Genomic DNA, 10317 nt, shown 5'->3' with positions numbered 1-10317 from the left:
GGGAGGTGAACTAACACGGGAAATATTGTTTGCGCATGCGTTTGAGTCGTTGAAATTAAAGAAGTCCGAGAACTTGCTATGTACTGCAAACCCGCTACTTGACATTAATTAATAACTGATTCGCGTGCGCGTTCATGGAAAAACAACAACAAAGGAATGCGTTTAAGGTTTGTCTATATAATACGCTGTCGAACCGGAGCACTGGGTCAAAGGAACAAATAAAGTGGGTACTCATGTCTGTAATGAAACGAAAAAATGATGCCAAAAATAGTTAAGCAAGTTGTATTAAAATAAAAGTTTAGTATCTTAGTTTTGTTTTTCCAATGTTGTTTACACGCGTTCGCCGGTATTGACCACAGTGTTTTTTTGTTTTTTTTTACATCACATATAGGGCTTTTATACCATTCTGGTCATGTGTTCACATTTAAGCTTGCAATTTTGCAGATTGCTGATGTTTGGCTGACTTGTACAAGTTTGACAATAATCTGAAAAATAAACCATATTATTTGTGTAAGTTCGGTATCTTCTTTTACTAATCTTAGCAAACAGTACCTTAACCACAATTTTTTTTCGCCCATTTTTTTGCTGTTTAAGCCCTCTCAGCTCGCTCACTTTAGCAAAATAAGGTTATTGTCATGCAAGGAACAAACAGCATTACAAAAACCACAGCATAATAATTTAATTGCTCTATGATAACACACCTTAGACCTGACATTTAAGCTATGCAAACATATCATGATTACTTTGAAAATTAATGAATGTGAGTCAGCGCAAAACGTATTACAGACGATGTTCTTATGAGAGGCATAATTCTGCTATTTTGATAAGAAACAATCCAATTCACGACTTGGAATTGTTTGCTCCTATAATCATTGCTGATGTTTAGTAGCTCCTACAAACAAAACTTCATAAACAAGGCAATTTTTTCTTCATACTATGGACTTTCTTTAGCTACTAGATTTTATGAGACTTCTTTTTATGACTAGAAATTCCACTGTCATACAGCCCACGACCAAAGTAGTAATGGAAAAAAGAAAGGGTACTGTTGGTTGTCGAAAAAGTAGTTCTCAGCAGGAATTGACAGAGTATAATGTAAATGAGACTTGTTTGAGATGATATAAAATAAATTTGAGGGAGCACGACTCTAAAAAGGCGCAACAGAAATAACAGAAATGTAACAGAAATAAATTTTAATAAAATAAATAATTAACTATCTCAAACTTATGTTTTACAATAATAAAATAAATATTAATTCAAGCTGTAGACCTAAACTACTGTACGTAATTTAAATAACAACAGCAATAATGATATATGTTTATTATATCTCTTATTATATTGAAATGCAATATTAAAAGTAAATGGCAAGCTGCCGTGTAATATACAATTTGAAAGTTGTTTGTTGGTTAAAATAAATATTAATTCAAGCTGTAGACCTAAATTACTGTAAGTAATTAAACTAACAACAGCAATAATCAAATATGTTTATTATATATCTGAAATGCAATGTTAAAAGTAAAATATATTGTAATATACAGTTTGAAAGTTGGTTGTGTTGAATGCAGAACAGTTTTGACAACGATATGTAACAGAAATAAATATTAATAAAATAAATATTCAACTATCTCAAACTTATGTTTTACAATAATAAAATAAACATTAATTCAAGCCGTAGACCTAACCTACAGTACGTAATTTAACTAACAACAGCAATAATGAAATATGTTTATTATATTGAAATGCAATATTAAAAGTAAAATGGCAAGCTGCCGTGTAATACACAATTTGAAAGTTGGTTGTTGGTTAAAATAAATATTAATTCAAGCTGTAGACCTAAACTACTGTGCGTAATTTAACTAACAACAGCAATAATGAAATATGTTTATTATAGCTCTGAAATGCAATATTACAAGTAAAATATATTGTAATATACAGTTTGAAAGTTGGTTGTGTTGAATGCAGAACAGTTTTGACAACGATATGTAACAGAAATAAATATTAATAAAATAAATATTTAACTATCTCAAACTTATGTTTTACAATAATAAAATAAATATTAATTCAAGCTGTAGACCTAACCTACTGTACGTAATTTAACTAACAACAACAATGACAACAATAAAGAAATATGTTTATTATATCTCTGAAATGCAATATTAAATGTTAAACGGCAAACTGATGTGTAATATACAGTTTGAAAGTTGGTTGTGTTGTGATGAATGTAGAATGGTTTTGACAGCGATATGTAACAGAGAGCAAGCGTTGGCATTTACGCGTCTGGAAGTTTTATGCAAACTGGAGTGAAATAAAGAAATATTCTTGTCATAAAAGGGCGTTGTAGTAACGCCCTACCTTGTAGATAAGATGTAAAGAAATCTGGCTGATGTTCTAGATAATTTGAAAAACCTTCGGTAATTGGACAAAAACGTAGGCTGATAAACTGTGTACCACATTTTCGTACCTGTAAATCGATCTACGCCTCAAACAGTAGACAAACAGTACACACAGTAAACAGTTCTACTATCTGTCGCACGGCTTTATTGGCGTTTCGTAGGTCGGTCGAAACTATTAATAAACCAAGGTGTTCAAGCGTTTTGTGGCAAGACTTTATCGTCTTATTCTCTGTCGCTCGGCGTTTCAATTTCCGGTCTTAACCTTTATTAAACGAAGCTTTTCAAGTGTTTTGTGACGATTTTCGTCCTAATAAATCTGTCTAATTATGTATAATCCGATCAGATGGGTTAGTTTTAGGAATTTTCGTCAACCTTTCACAGGCTTGGTAACATATTTAAATAGGTTTATATGCGTTTTGTATCATTATTATACTTAAACGACTTTACTGAAAAATAGTTAAATTTGTTGATAGGATTTCGTTGCAAGGGTTTGGTGACGGCCGTTAACGGATAATTTTTCGGGAGTTGTGTGCACATGTGCATTTATCATAATTCTCCCAATCAATCGTTTCACTCTTGTTTGGTTGGTCGTGGGAATATTTTCCCAGATTTGTATTTTGCTAGCCCGAATACACAAATGAGTTTAAGAATCTTTTGAATGTTTGCCTCATTTTTGGTGATTTCATTTGTATTAAAACGCTCATTGTGTCTTGAGACAGAATTTGCTAGCAAGGAAGATCTAACTTTACATGTATCGCCAAAGGAAAGTAAAACTGCAATTTGAAAATATTCTCGAAAGTTTCACGCTAAAGATTACGACACAAAAAAAAATGAAGCATCTAATGAGGCTCACAGCAAATCTCTTGTCAATTTGTTTCACCAGCAACAAGAAAACCTAACTGAGCTCTCATCTAACACCCAATAAAGCACTAAATAAATGCTTATTCCCTTTTGAGATATACTGTATTTATGAACTTGCAACCCTAGGTTGTTCTTGCATGCATGAAGAATATTTCAAATGAATTAAGTCTTATTGCGTTTGCTAGAAATACAACCAATAGCATATCTTGCTCTTATATAAAATAAAAAAAGATTTTTGCCGCATCAAGGTGCATCAGGATTTTTAGTTTGCGATAGCTGACAACTCCTTAGAAACTTGGCCTTTTATTTTGCTTATTTCACACTAAATCAGGAATGAAGCATGCTCTAACTAGGTTTAGTACTGTAAAACATTGCCATGTTGTATATATACACCGATATACTCATGAGTGAACATGCCCTTTGTTGTCACAATTGTTTGCAATTGCATTATACATATTAACTGTTTAATTCTTGTATCTAAAGAAGTCTCGAAAAGTCTGACAAGCTTTCTCTTTTACGCCTTTTGATTTTTTGTTATAATCCAAGACATAAAACCATTCTTTATTTGTGTGATGGTAATCTGGTCCAGTGTTTTACACAGGAGCAATGGCTGATACAGGAGAAAGCATTATTTATTGTGAAGCATGTATGTTCCAAGGACGATTAAAGGTCCCAGGCAGCACCCTATTGTTGAGATGGATGGCATCATTTCTCCAGCATTATAAACCAGCATCCACTGATTCTTCTCCATTGTTTTCATTTAATTTCACCGAGAGGGAAGGTATGCAGTGCGCACTATGACAGCACCACTGCCTATTGGTTCATTCTTTGTATCTGGCTAATTATTATCGTTTCCAATTTTCAATTAAGTGATTTTTAGTCTATTGGTAAGAACAGTGATTGTTGCGGTATTCCGGTACAGCAGTTTTCTAGGTTGTATCGGCTAATCTAATACCGATTATGCCTGGTTACTAGTTTTGTTAAGACAATTCTGCTTGGAGATAAATATACATCTGATGTTTTTTACATTTTCCATAATAATTTGACATTTGATTTTGTCATGAAACTGTTATCAAAAAGAATATAAGCTTATTTTTTTGTAAATCCCAATTATGCGGTTCAACTACACAACTGTTGCATCAGTTTTCACAGTGCATTCATCGGCTCTGGGAAAACTCCTCTGATACTTGTTTTTTCTGATTGTGTTGCCTTTTTCTTAAGCTTGGTTGGTTTGATCTTTTTTCTGCTTTACTTCAGTTTTGGGAACTTTACGAGTACTTTACTTCAGTTACTCAAACTGCGTAGCTAGTTTGAGTAACTGAAGTACTCAAACTTAGTTTAGTTTAGAGTTTAGCAGCTAGGAGTTACTAAACTCCTTAAGCTTTCAAATCTGAATGTCGGATAAAAAAGCTAAATAATTGTCAAAATCTCACTGAATCTGTTTGCAGGAAGATAAGGTAGAGCTTCTGCTTCTAATTTCAATTGAATAACTCATGGGTTTTTATACAATCAAACTTCCATGAATAAACTTTTGAATATTTGAAGTTAAATTTGATCAAATGTTGGACATTACACCCTAATTAATTTTCAGCAAACTTGTGAACTTTCTCACTGTATCACAATTTTGTAAGCCAAAGTGAGATGACTGGAGATGAACATTCAAAAAAGAAAACGTACGAAGTGAATGTTTAAGTAATAAAATAATATTTCTACTAAGTTAGCTTATTTACCACTCAGTCTGTGCGTCTCTCACTGAGTCAGCTGTATCGTTAGCACCTTTGCACCATCCGTCCGCTGTTTCACTGAACCAACATATACTTCATCGGAGCTGAACTAACAATAAGAGAGCAGCTTTTGGTTGTCTTCCTGTAATTTCTATATGATATTGTTTCATTTTGTAATTATTTATTGTATCTGTTAACAAAAATATTTGCTGAATCACTACATTTTTGCAAGATTTGATCCAACAGGATGTTTTAACAGACAAACTGGGTTTCAGCATGAATTTAATTTATAAACAAAGGTTCTACTAGTTCCAACCTAGTAGAACTACTTTGAACTAGTCTTTTTTAATCAATTTTAAATAAAAAAATAAACAAATTTTAACATCCAATTTAATTTGTACACAGAGGTTCTACTGTAGGTCCACTAGTTTTTTTGTATCAGCTATCCTTAGGTAGGTATGGGTAAATGATAAATGTCTGTTCAAGTGTCTCGGTATCCGTATTACAGTCAATTCAGTCAATTGTGAATTAACAATTTGTTTTTGTTAGCAGATTTAAATGAAAGAGTTGGACAGTGGCTGTATGAAGAAAAAACTGAAATATGGGATGGAATGGTGCGTTCTAGGCAACCAATGGTAGGCATCTTTAGAGCTTTACTCAGTTAAAAGAGTTGGCAAATGCGCTTTCAAATTGCCTTCCAAATTCAAATTGCCTCATAAAGTCTATAAAATTGTCTATAAAAAAGTCTTCAAATTGCTGCAAACCTCATAAAGTTTATAAAAACTTAATTTTTTTGGAATTTGAATAGAATTGTTTTAAGCATTATGTACATTATAGTATTATGTACATGATGAAACATGTTTTTACAGATGTCTGACAAAGGTCACATATGAAAAGTTTAATTTTGTGGGATTGTTTTGTCTGTCGTAACATTTGCACGCAAATGATTTTCGTGATGGCATGATTAACTTTTTATTTGTTTTGGTAGTCAGCAACAAAATGATGTTTTTGTTACATGCCACAAAAAATGAAAATACAGAAATCAAGAATTATTGAGTGAGTTTAACAAATGTGTCTTAAATTTTGGTATCTAATAGTTTTGCGGAGGAGTCAGGATAGCGAATTGAAGGTTATAGTAACAGAAAGTTCATAAACTGAAACATGACGTTTATCAACATCAACGTTTATTTTATACGTCTGTCTCAAGGGTGAAAACACCCTACGGTGCGTACTGCACGTAGTACATTGTAATGTTACATTGTGATGCAGACCGTAACCACTAAATGCACTAACGTTACTAGAGGTAACTAAAGTTACTAAGGTTAACATCCTATTTTTAATGTATATATAATTTTGATGATTTTACCAGGGGTGTTTGCATTAGATAATTACTATGGTTTCTATCATACTCCTCCATACGACATTTTCGCCTTACGATGCCAAAGCTGGAACGAATTAAAATCGTATGGTGATGGTCTACTGCATTGGATATTGTAACTAGAATATTGGATATTGTTATTGTTTTTTGGATTTGTCAGATTTTGTTTGTCAGATAGAGTATTGAGTATCGCAAAACGAAGTATTAGTATTAGGATATTTTTGAGTATTGACCCCACGTCTGTAACATGCAGCAATCAATCTGGCAGCCAACAATCATCTAAAGAAATCATTAATGTTTCTTCGGTCGGCATGTCAAAATCAGGCTAAGTTTATTCCAAGACTTTGGTTTTTGAGCATAAGCTATGCTTGATGTTCTCTTCTTAGAGATAATATAACAGCATTTAAATTATATTGCCTCTCAAAAATTATTAGCGTCTTTCACAGAACTTCACCCTAGTCACCGTAAAACCTCTAATTAAACACCATGGCGCTTTATTTTTTAAACCTTCCTCTATAGTGGCGGTCAAATAGAGGTGGCGGTCAAATAGAGGTGACGGTCAACTAGAAGTTGGTGCTGTATTTTTCAAATGGATCGTCTGAATTTTGGGAAGATAAATTTGCCCTCTCTTTTCGATGGAGTTATTAAATCTTTTGGATGCAATAAATCTGCTAACTTACTACCAACTTTGTGTTCTATTTTTAAGCTCTTCTCCCATAGTGGCGGTCAAATAGAGGTGGTATTCAATTAGAGGTTTGAAAGTAAATGTTATTTGTAACACCAACAGTTGTGACAGTAAAGAATATGCTTAGATGTTTAGCCATCATTGTATATCGGGTTTTTTAATTGCTACAGCCAGTGGACTGCGCTAGGGTGGACCTACCGTGTGCGCTATCTGGTGTAGTTGTCAGATCTGGACTAACTACTCTACTCACATGGATGGTGCTTACCTATCACCAGAACTTTCCAGATCATGGCTACAACCACCTGCTGGTAGTTGGCATTTGAATATTATTTATATTTGTAGCCTACTGCAGCTGCTATGCGGAGTAGGCCTATAGCAGTTGTATATAGCCGTAACTTGAGTATATATTGTTATAATATTAGGTTTGATCTATTTTTTAAACAACAAGCAATATTGATATTAAAACATGTCATCTAAGCACAAAATATACATGAAAAAAAGTATGAACCATACTTTTAACAATCCAGAACACTTGACTGCTTTTCAAACTTTAGTACAGTTGTTATACTTGTTATATAACTTTAATATAATAATGTTGTATACTATGTTATATATACAATGCTGAAGTCCATAAAAGATTAACAAAAACTAAATGGCGATACTGGACTGAGATGAGAATCAAAGAGGCAGTCAGTGCTAAATATTCTTGAGCCAATCTGGGTCAGGTTAGCAAAATAATGGAAAACACTGGTTGACGATTCTCTCTAAACAGAGAGGAGAGTCAAAGTTCATTCAATAGTTAATCAGCGGTTTTGGGTTATTCTTGGAAGATATTATATTTGTACTTGTACCCTGGCAGCCAAGTGAGTCATGAAAGATCGTCAGATGTAATAAGTATTCGCACAATAGTTCTAAATATTAAAAGTGAACGATTGATGCGGGTGGTGGTGGTGGTGTGCCGTACGGCCATGTTGAATGTTGTGAGCATGAATCAAGGTTGTTGTTATCGTACAGATTGCTGACATCAGCCAGCTCATTGCTATGAGGCTTTCATATCCATAGACTGTGCGTCTTTCTTGCGCGCGAGGTTCGTGCCTTAAGCCTGGTTCTCATATCGAATGCGAGACCCCGGCGGTAATCTCGCGCAGAAAAACACATGCGGCGCTAGGCTTGGCAACAAATGTGCACATAAAGCTGTGTCGCTGGTGATCGCATAGAAATGGCCGCTAGCCATGCCGTCTCGGAAGTGCTGACCTTCACCTGTGCGGTGCATTTTGGGGAGGTTTTGCCTGTGGAACTCTTGCGTTGACTGCCGACAGTACTCGGCACATAGGTTCACATTTCACTGCTGATAGACCTGCAGTGCAGTTGCTGGTGCTTGCAGCGTATATGGGAACCAGGCTTTAGAGACAAGACTCTTACTGCTACACGTATCCACATGAAGGCTGCAACAAACCTGTGATACAATGAACCTGCAATAGCTGATACTATGACGAAGAGATCACTATAGTCGTTTTGTAGCGGCCCACTTGTGGTTCACCTGTTCAGGTGCCAGACATGTGTCGGCACCTGAACGGGTGCCGACACATGTCTAGCACATGGTTGGAGATGTCGGTTCACTCTAGTAGCTTTACTAAAATGTCAGGCACAATGGCTAGTGGCACCCTGGCTCTCTCTTAGCTGATTGCATAGTAACAGTCTATGCAGTTTCCTTTTGCAAAAGAAAGCGGTCTAAACAAGTTTTATTCTCACATATGATAAGTAGATGTATTTAAATCGTTGCTTCATCGCCTCAATATGATGGTTGTTATATTGAGGAATATATAATAACATATAATAATGCATAGTTTCTGTATTATTTACACTAGATACCCTCCCATGCCCTTGGTATTAAAACTAGAATGGTTTTCTTGTAGGGTTACAAGGAAGTGTGCTTCAAAGCCTGTGCCGAGGTAAAACTTATATTTTTGTATTAGTCTGCAATCTATTGCTGATTCCTAGAGTTTTTTCCAATAAATATTATGCCTTTGTCTTGAATAGTTTTCTTCATCAACGAATGCCACAACTTACCTGCAAATAACGTATTTTTTGGTCGGTAAATGTGTTTCATTTTGCAGGGCAGGAAATGTATTTGCCAACTTTTTATTGTGTTTAAATGTAAAAATGTAAAGGAATACTCCACAAGGAACCCACTTTTGAGTACGAGGCCATGTATATAGGTATTTGAACATATATACACGAATAAATACAGTGTATGCATTCAGCAGACAACTACAAACAACGAGTTTTTCCTGTTGCTCGTTCTGCTGTCATTCATTTCATCTTCTAATTTATATACTATGGTTACTTATAAGCCCTGCCCCCGACTCCGAAAAGGCCAACTCAGTAAGAGGTTGGCCTTTCAAGGCCAAGTCCGTAGAGGCCAGTTTCTCAATTGCCCATTCAGTGGTAGCTTGGCCTCTCTATCTTCAGCTCGCTAGTCACTAAGTCTCTCCATTCTTGACTCAGTGGTCACTTGGTTTCTCTGTGGTTACTCAGTTATCATCTAACAGTCGGTGGCCGGCCGTTTGTGATTCTGGTCGAGTCGAGAACCAGCTATATAGAGAGCCAATAGAATTCAGCTACTTTTGGTGTCAGCCAATTGAAGTCAGCCAATTGAGTTAGAATTTAATACGCAATAGCCAATAAGTAATATAAGTGGTGATATTAGTTCCATTAAAATAGTTCTGAATTACCAGATGTTTCCCACTTGAGTAATAAATCTCTAGCGCTATAACCATAAAATTCAAAAATTTTCTTTGTTTATTAGTATGCGTTGGCTTGTCACTGGCTCAGCATGATAAAATGTTGGTACTTAACTCCAGGTACAATCAGTGTGATTTGCAAAACTTATTTTATTATATTTTTTATCATAGGCAATGTGAGATATTAAAATTGAATTTAAAATCAATACTAAGACGTGCTATGCAATAGCCTTACCAGCACTTCAGAGAACAACAGAAGGCTTTGCCAAAACTTTTGTTTGCTTTCAACTCTTTTACTACAGAATTTTCTGCTTAAAATTCATTTCTGTCGAAAATTCTTTGCTGATGTACACTCAGTATTTTTGGTGTAAAAGCTAGAGTTTTTGTCATAGACCTTTAATCTAAATTTTTTCGTAATCAGCAGAAATTTCCACACAAGAATGTGTAATGTGCGTAGGCCTATAACATTTTATTGGTGTTGGTCATGATCACCAAATGCTGTCTTGGCTTTTATTAATGTTTACCAATGCTAATA

At 34.8% G+C, this 10317-nt stretch overlaps 1 protein-coding gene across 3 annotated transcripts in view; it reads left to right on the top strand.

Annotated features, from left to right (window-relative positions):
• The first annotated feature begins 156 nt into the window (after positions 1-156).
• LOC137401766 (glutathione S-transferase C-terminal domain-containing protein-like) overlaps positions 157-10317 on the top strand; it is a 34319-nt gene continuing 24158 nt past the window's right edge. The window contains exons 1-6 of one of the 3 annotated variants that reach the window (XM_068088249.1): positions 159-223; positions 445-510; positions 3853-4032; positions 5528-5610; positions 7209-7346; positions 8955-8990. In XM_068088249.1, coding sequence (XP_067944350.1) covers positions 3858-4032; positions 5528-5610; positions 7209-7346; positions 8955-8990 — 432 coding nt within the window. In that variant the 5' untranslated portion in view covers positions 159-223; positions 445-510; positions 3853-3857. Of the gene's footprint in view, positions 224-444; positions 511-3852; positions 4033-5524; positions 5611-7208; positions 7347-8954; positions 8991-10317 lie in introns of all 3 variants that reach the window. The other 2 variants (XM_068088247.1, XM_068088248.1) reach the window with 2 other exon arrangements.

This window comes from Watersipora subatra, chromosome 8 (genome assembly GCF_963576615.1).
Source record: "Watersipora subatra chromosome 8, tzWatSuba1.1, whole genome shotgun sequence".
NCBI classification, from domain to species: Eukaryota; Metazoa; Bryozoa; class Gymnolaemata; order Cheilostomatida; family Watersiporidae; genus Watersipora; species Watersipora subatra.
Note: the sequence above shows the minus strand (reverse complement) of the source record. Positions and strands in the feature narration are given on the sequence as shown.